This window comes from Chionomys nivalis, chromosome 10 (genome assembly GCF_950005125.1).
Source record: "Chionomys nivalis chromosome 10, mChiNiv1.1, whole genome shotgun sequence".
NCBI classification, from domain to species: domain Eukaryota; kingdom Metazoa; phylum Chordata; class Mammalia; order Rodentia; family Cricetidae; genus Chionomys; species Chionomys nivalis.
The window spans coordinates 24,465,175-24,486,744 of NC_080095.1; the positions used below are offsets into that span (position 1 = coordinate 24,465,175).

The following is a 21,570-nucleotide window of genomic DNA, read 5'->3' on the forward strand; positions in this document are numbered from 1 at the left end:
CCTTTAGCATTTCTCAGATTTGAAAAACCACTACAAAACTACAAAATGGTTGTGATTAAAATAGAAAAATTTCTGAATACCAACATACAGTTTATTCTCATTTATAGATTCTGTGTTTGCAAGTTTATCAATTTATTTGTAACCTCAAGTCTTTATTCACACACTTTCAGTGTTATTTGTAGACATGCACAGAGTGGCAAGACAAGTGTTTTGAGTGACCAAGAATTAAATTCTTGGGGTGGGAGAGATGGCTCAGTGGTTAAGAGCACTGGCTACTCTTCCAGAGGTCCTGAGTTCAATTCCCAGCAACCAACCACATGGTGGCTCACAACCATCTGTAATGAAATCTGGCGCCCTTTTCTGGCGTGCAGTCATACACGGAGGCAGAATGTTGTATACGTAATAAATAATAAAATAAATCTTAAAAAAAAAAGAAGAAGAAATAAATTCTCAGGCCAGGCATGGTAGCTCACACCTTTAACCCAGCATTAGGGAGGCAGGGGCAGGTGAAGCTCATGAGTTCAAGGCCAACCTGGTCTACATAGTGAGTTCCAGGACAGCCAGGACTATGTAGAAGAGACCCTGTCTAAAACACAAAACACACACACAAATTCTCAGTCTGAAGATGAATTGAAACACTGATACTTTGCCTTATTTTCAGATCTACTATGAATACCTGTCCTTTTCATGGTCCAACTAATATGTTGGGTTTTTTTTTTTTGTTATGTTTTGTTTTTTGTAGTGATTTTTTTAAAGATTTATTTTGTGTGTATAAGTATTTTGCCTGCATCTTTATATGTGCACTATGTTTATGCCTACAAATGATTTTAAGCCAGTACTCCAACCCCAGTCCTCTGCAAGACCAGCAAGTACTCTTAACCATTGAGCTGTAGCTTCAGCCCCTCTTAATGTATTTTTACCTTTTTGTTTGTTCATTCATGATCTCAGTTAAATATGGCTGCCAAGTAAGTACTAGAGTGTCTCAAATTCTGAAATGCAAGAAGACTGGGATGTCCACATGGAGAAAATAGGGTATGTTTGATAAATTTCATTGAGGCATAAATTACAATGCTGTTAGCCATGAGTTGAATGTTAATGAATAAGTATGTATTAAGGTGCTTTTAAACAGAAGTACACTAAGTTATGTCTTGATGAGTTGGCAAAATGATTATGCCCAGAGGCCAACAGGAAACTAACCTTTAGGATCAGTAGCTAATTCATTGTTAATTGTGAACAACGTAGCGACATAACTACCAAACCTCAACTGCCTAATTACGATAGGCCATTGGTCTCCTTGTTGATAGCAATTAATAATGAGGAAAGGTTGGTGGTGATGAAAGATTATATTTATTTGGGTAGGTAGTGATAATCCTTCATGGATAAAATTTTCTTTAAAGTGGTTCGACATAACTACCAAACCTCAACTGCCTAATTACGATAGGCCATTGGTCTCCTTGTTGATAGCAATTAATAATGAGGAAAGGTTGGTGGTGATGAAAGATTATATTTATTTGGGTAGGTAGTGATAATCCTTCATGGATAAAATTTTCTTTAAAGTGGTTTTGGGAGCTAGAGAGATGGCTCAGTGGTTAAGAGCCCTTGCATCTCTTCCAAAGGACCTGGGTTCAATTCCCAACACCTACATGGTGACTTGCCACAATCTATAACTCCATTCCCAGGGGATTCAGCACTCTCTTCAGTCCTCCGAGGACACCAGGCTCACAAGTGGTTTTTATGCAGGCAAAAAACAAAACTAAGTAAATGAAATGCATTTTAGGCAAGGTTATAATATGTTTCTCCTGCAAGAATAAGAAAGGCAAATTAGCTATTCTTCTTTAGTCACCTTTGTATATAAATGGTTCTGCCCTTGCTTGAAGGTTTTGTGTAAGACTTTATCCAGTACTGTAACAGTCTTTTTCTGTTCTGCCATCTAACTCCCAAATAATGACACAGAGACTTCTTATTAATTGTGAAAGATTGACGTATAGCTAGGCTTGTCACACTAGCCCGTATAACCTAAACTAACCCACTTTTATTAATAGATGTTTTGCCTTGTGGCTTTCTATCTTTCTTTCATTATGTATGTCCAACTCACTCTGTGTCTCATTGGCATGTCCTCTGTGCCTTGATTATCCCTCCTATTTCCTGGAAGTCCTGCCTATATGTCCTGCCTAGCTACTGGCCATTGAGTTTTTTGTTACAACAATTGTAGTAATACATAAATAAATCTTAAAAAGAAGATCCTTTAAAAAAAAAGTCAGAGATATTGATAGTAAAGGACTTGCCTTGAATACAAGGTCCTAGATTTATCTTCAACATCACAAACAACAAATTATTTTTTCTATATATATTATCTTTATATAGAGAGAATATATACATATATTTTTCTCACGTGATTTAAAAAAGATGTTATTTACTTACAAAATAAAATTTTGAGCTGGGCATGGTGGTGCATTTCTTTATTCTCAGCAGTGAAGAGGTAGAGGCAGACTGATTTCTTTGAGTTAAAGGCCAGTTTGGGTCTACATAGTGAGTTCTAAGACAGCCAGGGCTATATAGTGTGACCCCGTCTCCAAAAAACAAAACAAACAAAAGATCGTCATGTTTATTATCAACAGTAAAGATCATATTCATTGTAAAAATTATCAAATTTTAAGAAAACTATGTAGTCCCCTCAATTACAGATATAATTGAATAGTTTGAAAATTTATAATTTTCTTTATACCAGTGTCATAAGTATATTTACTTTTCTTTAGATATTCCTGTCACATTAATACCTAATGAAAAATAACTATCTCTTGCTCAGGACAGAGGACTTAAATGTCAAAGACTAAAGATTCACCCATGTGCAGTAACAGACCTGTTTTAAGGAAATTTAGATGCTTAGAACTAGGCAGAATGAATGTACATTAGATTTTGCTCCTTTGGATATAGGTGATTAATATATTATTAAATTACCATTATACATTGTAGAAGGAAGCTGCAGGCTGCATTCCTGCCACTCAGCTCCTGGCCGCCTGGCTAGCTTATGCCCCGAAATAATTACATGGAAACTATATTCTTTTAAACACTGCTTGGCCCATTAGTTCTAGCCTCTTAATGGCTAATTCTTACATCTTGCCTAACCCATATTTAGTAATCTGTGTAGCACCAGTCTTACCGGGAAAGATTCAGCATGTCTGCCCTGGAGAGAAACGGCATGATGTCTGCCTCACTTCCTCTTCCTCCCAGCATTCTGTTCTGTTTACTCCTCCCACCTATGTTCTAACCTATCAGGCCAAGCAGTTTCTTTATTAATTAACCAATGAAATCAACAGATTGATATATGACACTCCCACATCAATACATGAGTAGCCTGAGTTGGGCATGGTAGTGCATGTCTATAATCCCAGAATTTAGGAAGTAGAGGTAGGAGGATCAGAAAAAAGTTCAGACTCATCATCCTTAGCAATCTATTAAGTTGGACTCCAGCCTGGACTATGTGAAACCATTCCCCTCCCCTTCTCATACATGCTACCATGACTAGAAATAGCATATACCTTGCAGTGTGCCTCTTATATTAAAACTGATCACAGCCTTGATATTAACAAATTATCATTTTTCTTACTTTGAGTTAATGTACATAAAAAGAAGCATTTAGTAGAGAAGTCATAAAGAATGTTCCTACATTATAGACAGTGTACTTTCTCTTTGTTGAAAAACTTTTGTTTTAAATTAAACTTACAACCTTTCTTAAAGCAGATGTTCTTACATACAAAGTATGGTACTAGGATTTTATATAGTAGAGAGGAAAGTAAAACTGCCTGTAGGACCAACAAGATGGCTGAGTGGGTAAAGGTGTTTGTTGCCCAAGTCTGATTACTTAAGTTTGATCCTTGGAACCCATGATGGAAGAAGGAACCAAATCCAAAAAATCGTACTCTGAACTTCACACTCAGTGCCATGGCACATACACACACACACACACACACACACACACACACACACACAAAAGTTTCTTGGAAAGTAAAAGACTATGTCTTTGAATATTGGGATTTCACTGAAGGCTTTTCCTTTTCTGTTTCACAGAGCCAAACCTACTGAGTGGCACTGCACATAGTGTGAACAAAAGAGGTGTGAAAAGAAGAGACCTGGACATAGAAGAGCTTCGAGAGGTCCTTTCTTCTCTCTTGCCCTTTGTGCGGATTGAACACATCTTGCCTATAAATAGTGAAGTCTTAAATGATGCTGTAAGTTTGTTTCTTCATTCCTTTCAGAGAAAGAAGAATGTCAAGCTTATCCTGTATTAATTTTAATAAATAATTTCTCCTGGGAAGTAGAAGAAGACAAGATATTCTGAGTAAATTGGGAGCATGGGGACCTTAGGAGAGGGTTGAAGGGGAGAGCAGAGGCAGGGAGGAGAGCAGAGAAAAATGTAGCGCTCAATGAAAATCAATTTAAAAAATTATGACACCATCAAAAATAATAATTTCTCCTACTAGTAAAGTACTTGAAACTAGATTTCTTGAGGACAGAAACAATTATCTGTTTGGTACAATGTTATGTCCCTAGTGTCTGACAGGGTGCAAAAATATTGTGCTTGGTGCTGATGTTTTGTGGGTAAGTGGGTCTTGATTCCAAGAACATAGTCTTTTGTATGTTTATTTTGTGTTTTGGTTTTGGGGCTTTTGTTTTGATTTGTTTTGTTGTTTTTCAAAACAGTTTCTCTGTGTTGCCCTGACTGTCCTGGAATGTGCTCAGGAACGTAATTTTTAAGGAAAATAATTTGATCATTTATCAGTATAAATCAGTTTGATCTCTATGAAAAGAAAAGATAGAAATTATTACCTTTGCAGACTCTTCAAGAACAGGAATAAATCACAGGAGGAACATGGACTCATCTATGAGTGCGTTTTAGACTCAGTTAAAAATTTATAGAGCTGGGCACACTTTAATCCCAATACTCAGGAAGCAGAGGCAGGTAGATCGCTGTGAGTTCTAAGACTCACAGGGCAACGAGAGACATTGTCTTGAAAATAACAGAAAGAAGGGGAACAATATATGTTAATGGAGTTAACCCATAATTTGTAAATGATTTTATCTCAGTTTTTTTATTGCTATTTATTGAGCTCTACATTTTTCTCTACTCCCCCCCTTCCTCTCCCAAAGTCCCCATGCTCCCAATTTACTCAGGATATCTTGTCTTTTTCTACTTTCTACTTCCCATGTAGATTAGATCTCTATGTAAATCTCTCTTAGTGTCTGCATTGTTGTCTAAATTCTCTGGGATTGTGATTTGTAGGCTGGCTTTCTTTGCTTTATGTTTAAAACCCACCTATGAGTGAGTACATGTGATAATTGACTTTCTTTGTCTGGGTTACCGCACTCAAAATAATGTTTTTTTGTTTTGTTTTGTTTTGTTTTTTGGTTTATCGAGACAGGGTTTCTCTGTAGTTTTGGTGCCTGTCCCGGAACTAGCTCTTGTAGACCAGGCTGGCCTCGAACTCCCAGAGATCCGAGTGGTAGGATTAAAGGCGTGTGCCACTACTGCCCGGCTCAAAATAATGTTTTTTAGCTCCATCCATTTTCCTGCAAAATTCAAGCTGTCGTTATTTTTTCTGCTGTATAATACTTCATTGTGTAAATGTACCACATTTTCCTTATCCATTCTTTGGTAGAGGTGCTATGAACTTAGTTGAGCACATGTCCTTGTGGCACGATTGAGCATCCTTTGGATATATACCCAAAAGTGGTATTACTGGGTCTTGAGGAAGGTTGTTTCCTAATTTTCTGAGAAATCGCCACATTGACATCCAAAGGGGTTGTACCAGCTTGCATTCCCACCAGCAATGCAGAAGTGTTCCCTTTTCCCCACAGCCTCTTCAGCATAAGTTGTCATCAGTGTTTTTGATCTTAGCCAGTCTTACAGGTGTAAGATGGAATCTCAGAGTTGTTTTGATTTGCATTTCTCTGATGACTAAGGATGTTGAATGTTTCCTTAAGTGTCTTTCAGCCATTTTAGATTCCTCTGTTGAGAGTTTTCTGTTTATGTCTGTACTCCATGTTTTTTATTGGATTATGTGTTCTTTTGATGACCAATTTCTTGAGTTCTTTGTATATTTTGGAGATCAGACCTCTGTCTGATGTGGGGTTAGTGAAGATTTTTTCTCATTCTGTAGGCTGTCATTTTGTCTTGTTGACTGTGTCCTTTGCTTTACAGAAGCTTTTCTGTTTCAGGAGGTCCCATTTATTAATTGTTTCTCTCAGTGTCTTTGCTGCTGGGGTTATATTTAGGAAGTGGTTCCCTGTGTCAATGTGTTCAAGTGTACCTCCCACTTTCTCTTCTATAAGGTTCAGTGTGACTGGCTTTATGTTGAGGTCTTTGATCCATTTGGACTTGAGTTTTGTGCATGGTGATAGATAAGGGTCTATTTTCATTCTTCTACATGTTGATATCCAGTTATGCCAGCACCACTTGTTAAATATGCTTTCTTTTTACCATGTGATATATTTTGCTTATTTGACAAAGATCAGGTGTTCGAAGATGTGTGGATTGATATCCGGGTCTTCTATTCAGTTCCGTTGGTCCTCCTGTCTGTTTCAGGCTAATACCAGGCTGTTTTCAGTACTGTAACTCTGTAGTAGAGTTTAAAGTCAGGGATTGTGATGCCTCCAGAAGTTCTTTTATTGTACAGTATTGTTTTTGCTATCCTGGTTTTTTTTGCTTTTCCATATGAAGTTGAGTACCGTTCTTTTGAGGTCTTTGAAGAATTTTGCTGGTATTTTGATGGGCATTGTGTTGAATCTGTGTAAATGATTTTTTTAAAAGGCTGTGTGTGTCTTGGGCAGTGATGACACACGCCTTTAATCCCAGCACTTGGGAGGCAGAGGCAGGCAGATCTCTGTGAGTCTGAGGTCAGTCTGGTTTACAAGAACTAGTTCCAGGACAGGCTCTAAAGATACAGTGAAACCCTGTCTCTAAACACACACACACACACAAAGGCTATGTGTTTGCATATGTGTGTATGCTTGTACCTAGGCACAAAGACCAAAAGAGGACATCAGAGCTCTGCAAGCTACGTGTGTGTGTGTGTGTGTGTGTGTGTGTGTGTGTGTGTACACTTGTACCTAAGCACAGAGACCAAAAGAGAGCATCAGGAGATCTGCAAGCTAGTTTACAGGTCTTTGCAGGATACCTTGCTTGTGACATTAGTGCTAGAGTCTAAATTTGGGTCCTCATGATTGCTCTAGAGCTGTCTCTAGCCCCTAAAGTAATGTTTTAGTAGAATTGCTTTTATATATATATATCCCCTCTTTCCATATTACTGGAATTAAAGGTGAACTCTACCAACTTGCCCAGGCCTACTTGCCTTCTCGTGTTTTTAATTTGCTTTTTCATGATGATCAGTGATGTTGAGCATGTTTTCATATGCCCTCTTGACCCTTTGTATGCTTTCTTTTGAAAAATGTCTGTTAGGGCTTTTTATTTTTAATTTTTGCTACTAAGCTGATGTCTTTATTAAGATTTCAACTGCTGTGATAAAATATCATGACTGAAAGCAACTTGATGAGGAGAGGATTTATTTCAGCTTACAGCTGCTCAGCACAGTCCATCACTGAAGGAAGTCAAGGTAGGAAGGGATGCACAGCCATTGTAGGAATGCTGCTTACTGGCTTGTTCCTCGTTGCTTGTTTTTTGGTTTTTTGTTTGTTTGTTTAGTCTTTCGAGATGGCATTGTAAACCTAGACCGCAGTTTCCCAGCTGACCAGACCGGAGTAATCACACAAAAACTATATTAATTACAACACTGTTTGGCCAATTCCTTATTCATATTTCTAGCTAGCTCTTACATCTTAAATTAACCCATTTCTATTAATCTATGTATCATTATGAGGCTGTGGCATACCAGTAAGGTTCTGGCATCTTTCTCCTTCGGCAACTACGTGGTATCTGCCTGGCTCCACCTTTTTTCTCTATCTCTGTTTGAATTACCCATCTGGATATACTTCACCCTGCCATAAGCCAAAGCAGTTTCTTTATTAACCAGTGGTAATAAAACATATTCACAGAATACAGAGGATATCCCACATCACATGTGTAACAGCTCTGACTGCCCTGGAACTCACTTTGTAGATCAGACTGACCTCGGACTCAGAGAGATCCACCAGCCTCTGCCTCCCAAGTGCAGAGAAACCTTGTCTCAAAAAACAAACAAAAAAAAGTGTAATAATACAGGATATTATGGATATTTAAGTATTTTTCTTATCTATGAACAGGTTATCTTTCTATTTGTATATTTTTCCTTTTATGAATACAGCTTCATGTTCCCAAAGATAGTCTTCAACTTCTGATTCTCCTGCCTCAACTACTTGAGTGTTGGGGTTATAGTTTATTTGGTGCTAGTGATTGAACCCAGGACTTTATGACTGCTATGTAAACTTTAACCAACTGGCTACAAACTCAACCCCTGTACTTAGGTATTTTTTTTCTTGTAGCTATTATAAATAATATGCTTTTGTCAACTTTTTTCATACAGCTATTAGTGTTTAGGAATGCTATTGGTTGTTGTGTTAATTTTTTTTTATCTTGCTACTTTTATTTGGTTTTTGGGGTCTTTGGTTTTGTTTTCTGGGTTTTTTGGGGGAGGTTGGTTTTTTGGAGCTTTTTTGGGGGGGTATTGTTTTTTGAAACAGTTTCTCTGTGTAACAGCCCTAGCTGTCCTGGAACTCACTCTGTAGACTAGGCTGACCTTGAACTCACAGAGATCTGCCCGCCTCTGTCTCCCAAGTGCTGGAATAAAAGGTGTGTGCCACCACTACGCAGCCTTAATTTATTAAATCCAAAAATTTAACAAGTTTTTATAAATAAGATCATGTCATCTACCAACAATGACATTTTAACTTCCTTCCATCTTGAATCCTTTTTATTTCTTTCTCTTGCAGAATTGCTTTGGCTAATACCTCAATATTGTGCTGAGTAGAGATGACAACAAGAATGGTCATCTTTGTCTCCTTTGAGACCTTCCACCTTTTCCCCATTCAGTATGATGTTAGCCATGAGTATGTAATATATAGCCTCTATCATAGTGGGATAAATTTCTTCTATATCTAACTTACTTATTTTTTATCATAAAAGGAGCTTGAATTTTGTTGTACTTTCTCCACACCTATAGACATTATATATTTACCCTTCGTTTTGTTAATGTGATACATCAGATTTGAACTATCTTTGCATCCCTGGGATGGCCACCTGATGATGGTGGATCCTTTTTCTTTTCTTTTTTTTTTTTAATAATTTGCTTATTTGTATTATATATATGTATATGTATATATATATATTATGTATGTATGTATGTATGTATTCTGCCTGCACGTATGTCTGTGTACAGGCATCACACCCCCTGGAACAGGATTTAGAAACAGTTACAAGCTGTTATGTGGGTGCTGAGAATTGAACCTGGGTCCTCTGAAAGCAACCAGTGTTCTTTATAGCTAATAGATCTTTCCACAGCTCAAGGCAAAATGAAATTTCACATTATTTACCAGTTTGTTGCTATTTCACCCTCCTGTACAAATCCTTAAGCTTCATTATTATATACAGAGAGGTTTTATTTATTGTTGAAAAAGGATTTCTGGCCAGGTGTTGGTGGTATACACCTTCAACCCAGCACTCTGGAGTTAGAGGCAGGAGGATCCATGAGTGTGAGGCCAGCCTGATCTACAGAGTGAGTTCTAGTACAGCCAGTGCTACACAGAGAAACCTGTCTTTAGGAGAAAAATAATTAATTAATTAATTAATTAATTAAATGTTTTTTCTTAGTTCAAAACCACTTTCAGTTTCCTCGGTTGTCAATGGTTTATCTAAGTTTTCTATTTTTATATTTCTTGAGGATTTACTTATTTTTATTGTATACGTGTATTTGCCAATGTCCCACACGTGTTCCTAGTGCCCAAGGGAAATCAGAAAAGGCATCAGCTTTCCTGAAACTGGAGTTACAGGCAGTTGTGAGCTACCATGTGGTGAATAATTGCTGTTAATAACTGAGCCATTTCTTCAGCTCTGGTTTTTCTATTTCTCCTCTTCTTTGTTATTATTCTTTTACGTGTATGACTATATGTTAGTCAGGATTCTCTAGAGGAACAGAACTGATAGACTTGCAAACACTTCCTTTTTCCATGTCCTCTATACACTGCCACCAGATGATGTGGCCCAGATTTAAGGTAGATCTTCCCACCTCAGACAATCTGGTTTTAGGGTGAGCTTTTCCACTTTAAATAATCAAGAATAATCCCTCACTGGTGTACCCAGCCTTGATACACCTTGGTATAGCTGCTTGGGTTTTAGTTAATTCCAGATGTAATTAAGTTGACAACCAAGAATAGCCAGGGTGCTTTGTCTGCATGTATGTCTGTGCACCATGTATATGCCTGGTGCTCACAGAAGCTAGAAGAGGACATCAGATCCCCTAGAGCAGGAGTTAGAGGTGGTTATGAACTACTATGTGGATAAAATGGAAGTTTAACCCAAGTTCACTGAAAGAACAGCCTATGCGCTTAACCTGAGCCATCTCTCCAGCTCTGATTTTCTGTTTCTATTTCTTGTTGATTTAGTTGTGATAGGTGTATATGCTGAAAATTGATATATTCAGTTTGTTGGCATATATACGTTCCGTTTTGTTTCTGTGGAATCAATTATATAATGTCTCCCTTTTCATTTTTTTATTTTTTTGGTTTTTCAAGACAGGGTATCACAGTAGTTTTAGAGCCTGTCCTGGAACTAGTTTGTACACCAGGCTGGCCTCGAACTCACAGAGATCCGCCTGCCTCTGCCTCCCAAGTGCTGGGATTAAAGGCACGCGCCACCACCGCCCGGCCCCTTTTCATTTTTTAAATTTTGCTATTTCAACCTTTTTTTCTTTGTCTGGCTGAGGTTTGGTAATCTTTAATATTGTTTTAAAAGACCAACTCTTGGGCTGGCCAGATAACCCCAGACTTCTTCTTGCTCTGTTTTTATTATCTTGGGGTATGATGTTAATTGTTTAGAGATCATTCTTCTAGAGTTCTCCAATGAAGAAGTGATAACTCTTCTAGATACAAACCATATATTGTACACTAATGTCTAACAAGTAAGAGAACGTAGCCTTAAATATATACTGATTAAAATAAGAATTAAATAGCATAATTATCATCAATAAGTGTGGTACTAGATTAGCTGCTTAACAAAACAGAGAAAATGTCTTTTGTTGCACATGAAACTGGTTCTTGTTAGAGGGGCTCAAGAGGCCCCACCCTTCCCTGAAGAGTTATTGGTAGCTAATGGTTGCTGGAGGGTGGGGAGAGAAAGTTGTTTTCTTCAGTGATACAGCCACTCTTAAGTTGCTTATGCTCCAGTAAATAACCCCTTTCCCACTCTTGCAAGCAACTCTGTTTAAAGTCAGTGACACTACACAGCAAGCAAAAGACATGAAAATAGAGATTCTTGGGAAGGGGCTCTGTGAGAGAAAGATGGGAGAGGGTAACAGTGGTGACAGTTATATTATATACATGTGTGAAACTGTTAAGTATATGAACTTTTGATTAGAAAAAGATATTATCTTTGCTAGTAATTACATGCATACCAAAGAATACAAAATAAAGTAGTAAGTTATTTGTCCCTAGGGAGCCAGTAAGTTTTGAAATGCTGCTACTATCCTAGGTGGGAAATACATTCGCACCTTTTTAACACTTGATTGCAGCAGTCTGGGGATAGCAGTTAGACATGTTATCAAGAGCCATCAATGTGTTCATACTCTTTGGTCTTGTCATTTCTTCTTTCTGAAACTGTCCCTATTAGGAATAAATATGCGTGCATGTATTCGTATATACACTCAGATGCTTAATATTATTTAAATATTTAACAGTATTTTAAATTTCTAATAAGTCTGAAAACAAGACTGACTATGTGACTAAGAGAATATTTTGCTGCCTTGAATAATAAAAATAAAAATAAGCCGGGCGGTGGTGGCACACGCCTTTAATCCCAGCACTCGGGAGGCAGAGGCAGGCGGATCTCTGTGAGTTCGAGACCAGCCTGGTCTACAAGAGCTAGTTCCAGGACAGGCTCCAAAACCACAGAGAAACCCTGTCTCGAAAAACCAAAAAAAATATAAATAAATAAATAAATAAAAATAACGCCTTTTGACTGTAACAGCCATCTTTCAGTAACTCGCCAAAATGACAAACACAAAGGGAAAGAGGAGGGGCATGCTCTATATGTTCTCTAGGCCCTTTAGGAAGCATGGAGTTGTTCCTTTGGTCACATACATGGTAATCTACAAGAAGGGTGATACTGTAGACATCAAGGGATTGGGCACTGTTCAAAAAGGAATGCCCCATTAAGTGTTACCATGACAAAACCAGAAGAGTCTACAGTGTCACCCAGAATGCCATGGGCATCATTGTAAACAAGTTAAATGCAAGACTGTTGCCAAGAGAGTTAATGTGCAGATAGAGCACATTAATCACTAAGCACTCTTAAGAGCAGAGACAGTTTCTTGAAGTGGGTGAAGGGAAATGATCAGAAGAAAAAAGAGAAGGGCACCTGGAATCAGCTGAAGTGCCAGGCTGCTCCACCCAGAGAAGCAGTTTGTGAGGACTGATGGGAAGGAAGGAGCCTGAACTGCTGGAGCCTATTCCATACGAATTCATAGCCTAATACACAAAAAGAAATAAAAGTATCACAGCACCAGGAAGAATAATACATGTCTTTAATCTCAGCACTCCAGTTCCTCTTTCCAGAATTCTTCTATTCTGGTTGCCCCGCCTCTACTTCCTGCCTGGCTACTGGCCAATCAGCGGTTTATTAAAACAATACAAGTGACAGGGTACAAGACCATTGTCTCACTCACAGCACATCAGCATTCCCAGCAAGATTGATTCCCGTTTTGGGTTTTTTTTTGTTTTTTGTTTTTTGTTTTTTTGGAAAGTATTTTTGGGACATTGGTTAGGAACTCTGTGGACTGCCATGTTCTCTTAGTAGGTACAAGTGCATACCATGCTGAGTGTTTAGTGTTGCTGTTGTTTAATCTTTACCATCACAGTAGGACCTAAGATGCTTCGTTTATGGGTTCATAGCATATATAAGGAAACCACAGGGTGACACTTAAATATCTTAATGTTCTGGCTCCCTGATTCCACAACCACACAAGTGCCCTCCAGTGAGGACCTTAAGCTTAAATAAGGCATCTGTGGTCACATAGATAATAATAAAATAATTTAAACTAGCCTGGCAGTGATTGTGCATGCCTTTAATCCCAGCACTTGGGAGGCAGAGTCAGGCTGATCTCTGTGAGTTCAAGGCCAGCCTGGTCCAACACTGATACGGGGCCCATGCCTAAAGAAATCTCCCCAATAAACGGAAAAGTGTTCGCATATTTTCTGATTTGGGCTATTTTAGGGTTGGTCCCAGGTCACACTTCCTGAAAGAGAACACTATGTAGTGTCTTGTGCTGTCAGTAAGGCCAATTCCATGTTATTTTTGCCTCGGTTGAGGGTGGGTGCAAGCAAAATGAGGAAGGGGGAAAGGTCAGTTAAAGAGTGTTGTGCAAATTAATCTAAATTAATGTATCTTTGTAAAAACATCATTCTTCTAAAGGAAATGGGCAGTTATAGTATTTCCATATTGCTGAAATCTTTACTACTACTAAACATTTAGGGTATTGCTATATTTACATAATAATGTTCCTAAGCTCTTACTTAAATGGTGGCAAAGGTTCTGTGGTGTGTTTTATAGGTGTAAATATTGTTGTCTTCTAGTATTTACTGCATATATTTGTTTATCTTTTTTTAAAAAATGTTTGTTTGTTTTTAAGATGAAAAGAGGCTTGATCAGTACTCCCCCATCAGATATGCTTCCTACAACTGAAGGAGGAAAGTCAAATGCCTGGTTACGGCAAAAAAATGCAGGCATATATGTTCGTCCTCGGCTGTTTTCTCCCTATGTGGAAGAAGCAAAGGTAATGATAGAGGAGTTTATTACCAACCAGATGCACAGAGATTTACTATTTGGAAATGGCCCAGACATCTAGTAATAGGGAAAATGAAAGTAAATTCTAGTTTGTTAGTAATTTTCTGGAATGTTTAATTATCAAAAATGTTTTAAAACTTGTTAAGAGGTGTTTTACCTCATTGCCTTGTAAATCATTGTAATTACATGGCATAGCTGTGCTTTATGATCTGGGGAGCAGGGAAATGTCTAAAGTAGGCTTCATTTGCTTATCTTCCTCATAAGCTAAGAGATATGGGATTTCTCAGAGTAATGTTCCAAAATAGCTGACTTTTGAGTTCAGTTTGGTTTTAGGGTAAACATTTAAGACTAAGTTTCAAGCTTGTTAGTAAATAGCAGGCCCTGTGTGTACTTTAACAGAGAGGACTCTCCAAGAAAATATAATAATGGAAAAATAACACACTAAGTTTTATTAGGTGTATTCACAGATAACGTTGGTGTGAAGTTTGAAAATCTCATAGAGTCTTAAAAATCAACATGATTTTGTGTTTTGGGTTTTTTTGTTTGTTTGTTTGTTTGGTTTGGTTTGGTTTTTGAAACAGAGTCTCAGTTTGTATTCTCTGACTAGCCTCTAACTTGCCTCTGTCTCCAAAGTGCTGGAGTTAAAGGTGTACACTACGATACCTGGCAAAAAGCAAACACAACCACACATGCATAATGTACATATGGGCACATGTACTGTAGCGTGAGTGGGGGTCAGAGGGCAACTTTGTGAAGTCAGTTACTCTCTTTCCACCTTTACAAGGGTTCCAGGGAATGAAACTAATTGAATGGTCAACATTGTAAGCAAATCTAAAACGGTAGAAAGGCCCCTTGACTGGGTCTATCTAGCCTTTTTGAAATAAGTGCACCCCTTGATGTTGCACATGCAGTAGCTATCTAGTCTCTCTTCTGCTCCAAACTGCACTGAGACTTCTTCCTCAGTAAATGTGGAATGCGTTCATATATTATATTATTTGGTCCATTCTGCAGTTTAATGAGATAAATGCCTCAGAACTTATTTAACAATATTGGTCTTATTTATAGATCTTTTAAGTAGCGATAATTTTTTTTTTTCTGAGACAGGGTTTCTCCGTAGCTTTTTTGGTTCCTGTCCTGGAACTAGCTCTTGTAGACCAGGCTGGTCTCGACTCACAGAGATCCACCTGCCTCTGCCTCCCGAGTGCTGGGATTAAAGGCGTGCACCACCACCGCCCAGCTAGCAATAATTTTTTTATGAGCTATATATTCCCCCTTGTAACAGGGTCTCATTGTCTAACCCTGGCTGCTCTGGAAATCACTATGTAGACCAGGCTAGTCTAGAACTCACAGAGACCTGCCTGCCCCTGCAGCCCAAGTACTAGGATTAAAAATGTTGTCTAGGGGGCTAGAAAGATGGCTCAGGTTGAGAGCACTGGTTGCTCTTCCAGAGGTCCTGAGTTCAATTCCCAGCAACTACATGGTAGCTCACAACAATCTGTAATGAGATCTGGTCTGTAATGAGATTTGGTGCTTTCTTCTGGCCTGCAGGCACACATGTAGGCTGAACACTATGTACATAATAAATAAAGAAACCTTCAAACAAAAACAGATGCTGTCTTAGGGTTTCTATTGCTATGAAGAAACATGACCACAGCAACTCTTGTAAAGAAAAACATTTAATTGAGGTGGCAGCTTACAATTTCAATTATAAAACATTATAATTATGGCAGGGAGCAGCACGGTAGCGTGCAGGCAGACATGGTACTGGAGAAGGAACTGCTACATGTTGATATGCAGGCAACAGGAAGTAGACTATCTCACTGGGTATGGCTCAAACATATATGCGACCTCAAAACTTGCCTCCACAGTGACACACTTCCTCCAACAAGGCCACACTTCCTAATAACACCACTCCCTATTAGCTTATGGGGGCCAGTTACATTCAAACTACCACAGATGTATATCATACTGTTTAGCCTAAAAATCAGTATTTTGTATTTTGATCATTTTTGTTGCATCTGTTACTTAGTATATGTAAACACTGTTTATGATTTGTATATAGTTTATTTCTGGCCAATTTTTATAGTCAAACTTTTTAGAAAGTATCTTTTCACCAGGCAGTGGTGGCGCACACTTTTAATCCCAACACTTGGGATGCAAAGGCAGGCGGATCTCTGTGAGTGGAAAAAAGTATCTTTTTTTTTTTTTAAGACTTTATTTATTGGCCGGGCTCTGGTGGCACACGCCTTTAGTACCAGCACTCAGGAGGCAGAGGCAGGTGGATCTCTGTGAGTTCGAGACCAGCCTGGTCTACAAGAGCTAGTTCCAGGACAGGCTCCAAAGCCACAGAGAAACCCTATCTTGAAAAACAAAAACAAAAAAAACAAACAAAAAAAAAAAAAAAAACCTTATTATATATGCAGGCCAGAAGAAGGCACCAGATCTCATTACAAATGGTTGTGAGCCATTATGTGGTTGCTGGGAATTGAACTCAGGACCTCTGGAAAAACAGTCAATGTTCTTAACCTCTGAGCCATCTCTCCAGCCTCCCTGAAAAAAGTGTCTTTTTAAGATATTCAAAGAGGGGCCGGGCGGTGGTGGCGCACGCCTTTAATCCCAGCACTCGGGAGGCAGAGGCAGGCGGATCTCTGTGAGTTCGAGACCAGCCTGGTCTACAAGAGCTAGTTCCAGGACAGGCTCCAAAACCACAGAGAAACCCTGTCTCGAAAAACCAAAAAAAAAAAAAAAAAAAAAAAAAGATATTCAAAGAGGGGCACTTAATTCTGTTCACTACCAATTTAAACATTATGAGAAATGATAATTTCATTCCTTTTTATATGATGATGGTAACCTTGCTGCAAGTGTGATCTCACCTTAGTGAAGGTTGACCAGCTAGCTCCTTTTCAATGTTCCAGTCAGTGCTGGATGAGATGATGGTGGAACAAACAGATGTGGTGAGACTCCGAATGGTTCGAATGTCCAACGTTCCAGACACACTTTACATGGTCAGCAATGCCATGCCACAGTGCTGCCACATGATCAGCCACCAGCAGATCAGCAGTAACCAATCAAGCCCTCCATCAGTTGTAGCCAATGAAATTCCAGGTAAGGCAGTACCTTTTTATTTCTTTGTATCATTGCTGTTCTAACCCTCTTACACATGCTAATTCTTCCGACATTTCAGTACTCTTTGTGCATTGTTCCTGTCCCTGTGGGGCAGAATCATTCTTGTTAAGGACTGATTTAGAGGAATTCAGACTTTTTTCTGTTATACAAGAGCCTTTTCAAGGCAGGCATGATGGCACACACTGTCATCCTAGAAACCATGAGAGAAAGAAAAGCAAGAAGATCCTGACCTACATAATGAACCCCTTACTCAAAAGCAAAAACCTTCAAGAGGTGACGTAGTCTGCCCTGTCCTTCTCCCAAATGCAGTCACAGTTAGCTCCTTGAGATCCAGTTTCACCACACCCAGGATTGCTGGAATTCTGGTTTATGATTGACCATAGCTTGATTTATAACTGTCGTGTTTAAAAAGAGTGGTAATTAGTGGTCAGACACTTAACTTCCAGCCCTTACCAGTTGCCATTGCAGGATTTAAAATAAATTCAACAAACTGGCATTATAAATAGTCCCAATCATTTCTGCTTAGGAAAGATGATTGACACAGTGGTAGAACTTTTTGTCAAATACACAGTCTCTTAACTGTTAGCTTTTGTCAGTTGTTACTGTATTTGGCTACTCTATATTTACTTATGTGTACATTTGGTAACATTGTGGAGAGAGGAGAGAGTTTTTTAGACTCTTCTACAATTTGAAGGTTTGCTACCATGAGTGATGCTTTCTTTTTTCTTTTTGTTTTTCCTTTAGAAGCTAGATCAGACTGGCCTTGTACTCAGAGAGAGATACACCTCCCTCTATCTCCCAAGTTTTAGGATTAAAGACCTGTGCCGCCAGGCGGTGGTGGCGCACGCCTTTAATCCCAGCACTTGGGAGGCAGAGGCAGGTGAATCTCTGTGAGTTTGAGACCAGCCTGGTCTACAAGAGCTAGTTCCAGGACAGGCTCCAAAGCCACAGAGAAACCCTGTCTCGAAAAACCAAAAAAAAAAAACAAAAAACTGTGCCACTATACCCAGCCTGTAGTGCTTTCTTTAAAGTTGAGTCAGTACAGATACATACAAGCATAACTTCATTTTAGAATATAACCTCAAGCTGGGCAATGGTGGCACACGCCTTTAATCCCAGCACTTGGGAGGCAGAGACAGGTAAATCTCTGTGAGTTCGAGGCCAGCCTGATCTATAGAGCTAGTTCCAGGACAGCTAGGGCTACACAGAGAAACCCTGTCTCAAAAAACCAAAAAAAGAATTTAACCTCAAAATCCCAAAACAGTCAAAGTATGATTAGGAAAAGTCAACTTGTCTCTCCCATTTAGCTAATGAAACATAGCCTACCAAGGTTTTGTTTGTTTTTCCCGTCCTTCCCCTACATACTATGAAAGGCTATGCAACTTATTGAAGAAGACTATCTAACTGTGTCACTTGTGTATATGACTTTAGACAGAACGTTAGTTTTCTCATCTTCGGAATACAGATAATGCCTCCTCTCTAGTGTCATTGTGAGGATTTAAAGAAGTGTCACAACTCTATTAATAGGAGTCTGCCTGGTTCAAAGTAAGCACTCAGGAGCCTGTAGCTGCATTCTAGCAGTTAATGTCATGATTTGTAGGCTTCATCACCTATTTGCCTCAGCTCAGGTTCCTAAATGGTTTTTGTTTCTTTCATCTCCTTCTACTCCAGTTTCTGCTTTGTGGCCATATGACCTCACTCACAGCTTCTTAGTGTTCACACAAATGTGTGTGTTGACACCCAAAATGAAAAAGCATAGCTATATTCCAATGAAACTACACTCACGATAGCTCCAGGCTGTTTGTTTTCTCCTGTTGTGTTTTGGGTTTTTTTGTTGTTGTTGTTATTTTGTTTTTCAAGATAAGAGTTTCTTTCTGTAACAGCCCTGTCTGTCCTGGAATTCTCTTTGTAGTCCAGGCTGGCCTCAAAGTCACAGAGTTTGAGGCCAGCCTGGTCTACAGAGTTAAGTTCCAGGACAGGCAGAGCTACACAGAGAAACCCTGTAGTGAAAAACCAAAAATTAAAAAAAAAAAAATCAAAGTCACAGAAATCTACCTGTCTTCCAAGTGCTAGTATTAAAGGTGTGCACTACCACACCTTGCCTGTTGTCATAGTTAGGCTTACTGTTGCTGTGATGAAACACCACGACCAAAAACAACTAGGAGAGGAAAGGATTTATCTGGCTTACACTTCTTCATCACTCAAGGAAGTCAGGATAGGAACTCAAAACAGGGCTGGAACCTGGATACAGGAGCTGACACAGGCCATGGAGGGGTGCTGCTTACTGACTTGCTCCCCATGGCTTGTTCAACCTGGCTTTCTATGGAACTCAGAACCATCAGCCCAGGAATGTAACCACCACAGTAAGGTAGACCCTCCCCCATTCAGTCGCTGATTAAGAAAATACCCTACAGACAAGCCAACAGCCTGGTGTTATGGAGGCATTTCCTTAATTGAGGTTCCCTCCTCTCCAGTGACTCTAGCCTGTGTTAGATTGATATAAAACTACCTAGCACACTTGTGTTAGGCAGTTTCAAAGTGCTGGTCAGAGTCACAGCTCTTGTCCTGTTATCCCCCTGTATACATGACTATCTTGTATACACAGAATGTGCACAAATGGTTCACCTGTCATCTGTCAGTATTCTTACGGTTTGCACCCTTGAGCACTGAGTCTCCTGTCAAGCCAACTGTGGTGTCCTGCTATCTCTCACTTGCATATGTTACATGCACCTGACATCTGCTCAGAAAGTTTCCCTGCTTTCTTTGCCTGCTTAATTTCCAGAGCCCTCATTTGTCAAGATTCTGCTTGTCTTAAGAAGCCTTCCCCCTGCCCTCAGTCAAGCCTGGTGCTGCTTCCTACACTGTATTTGCTTACTTAACTTACAGTAATGAAAGCCAGAATTTTTTGAGAATAGAGTTCATGCCTTTTATTCTGTAACCCTGAATGCCCAAATTCAGCCCCTGCCTAGTATGTAGTCAGAACTCAAAACAATTGACGATTTGTTTGTGGTGCTGGGAATTGAAGCTAGGCAAGCACTGTCTCACCAAACTGCATCGCAGCCTTAATGATGAATATATTTGGTGTACCCTCACCTTCTGAAAAGAATAGGTACAAGTAAAGTAGCTTGGTTTTTGTTTTTGTCTGGTCGGGTTTTCTCTCTGTAGCCCTGGCTGTTCTAGAACTCTTTATGTAGAACAAGCTGGCCTTGAGCTAGAGAACCATCTGCCTCTGCTTCCTGAGTGCTGGGACATACCAGTAAAGTTTTATTTGAACTGTGGTCAAATATGATACAACTCAGGAGCTGTGTAGTATAATCAAGAGCTTTTGGGGCACAGAGAAATTTTAAAACCTCGTAAAATAATTGAAGACATATAAATTGAACATTCCCAAGAAATTAAAATACTATCTTTAAAAAGTGAGAAGATTCTGCTATAGCATGTTTCTCCTTGGGATTGGTGGGTAGTCATGTATAGCTCAGGAATTGTCCTGTCTTTCTCCTTCTAGTTCCTCGTCTCCTCATTATGAAAGACATGGTGAGGCGCCTGCAGGAACTGCGGCACACGGAGCAGGTGCAGAGAGCCTATGCACTGAACTGCGGGGAGGGCGCCACCGTCAGCTATGAAATCCAAATCCGAGTGCTGAGAGAATTTGGTCTTGCAGATGCTGCTGCAGAGCTCTTGCAGGTAGAACACAGTACTGAAGGGGAAGAGGGAACCTTGAATATCAGGTGTGTCACCTGAGCTGCTTTTTCTTCCTACTTGTTCTTTTGCTGCCTCTGGTGTCTGTAATAGCCTGCAGGTTTCTCCTGGTAAGAGGCAGTGTGGTAGAGCAACCTGAGCAGAGTTGACTCTACTGCTTCCTAAACTGTTGAGCAGATTGGGTCCTTTAACCACTGGAACAGCTCTTTCCTCAGCTGCAAAGTGAAGGTAGTATATGCTATAAAGCACCAATGTATCTGGGGCAGGATAAGCATCTAATAGGTGGCTACTATAGAATTGTATCTCAGTGGAGATTGAAGAGGAATAAAAAACTCCAGACCTCACTGCTCACTCTCTAGTCACTGGATTTCCAGTTTGACATTTACAGGCCTTCCAAGTGTCTTGTTTCTTCTCTCTTTTCCCTTAGAAGTTGTTTTCAAACGCAAGCCTAGCCAGGCAATGGTGGCACACACCTTTAATCCCAGCACTCGGGAGGCAGAAGCAGGTGGATCTCTGAGTTTGAGGCCAGCCTGATCTACAGAGCAAGTTCCAGGATGGCCAGGGCTACATACACAGAGAAACCCTGTCTGAGGTGGGGGGAGGGGACGAAAGGAGTAGGGGTGGGAGGGCACAAGCCTGAGGCTCATGGAACAAGTGCCTCTATTTATTTTTTTTAACCTAGCAAGAAAAAAATAAGCCCTCGTTTCTAGTAATTAGATACAAAAGCAGTAATAGTTCTAGTTAAAATAGGGCTTGTAGAA

General features: G+C 39.5%; 1 protein-coding gene across 2 annotated transcripts in view; it reads left to right on the forward strand.

Annotated features, from left to right (window-relative positions):
- The window catches only part of Btbd7 (BTB domain containing 7), a 92,825-nt gene that overhangs the window by 61,885 nt on the left and 9,370 nt on the right, over window positions 1-21,570 (forward strand). For both annotated transcript variants that reach the window (XM_057782704.1, XM_057782705.1), the window contains exons 6-9: window positions 4,069-4,229; window positions 13,830-13,973; window positions 16,900-17,089; window positions 20,616-20,794. In XM_057782704.1, the coding sequence (XP_057638687.1) occupies window positions 4,069-4,229; window positions 13,830-13,973; window positions 16,900-17,089; window positions 20,616-20,794 (674 nt within the window). The remainder of the gene's footprint in view (window positions 1-4,068; window positions 4,230-13,829; window positions 13,974-16,899; window positions 17,090-20,615; window positions 20,795-21,570) is intronic.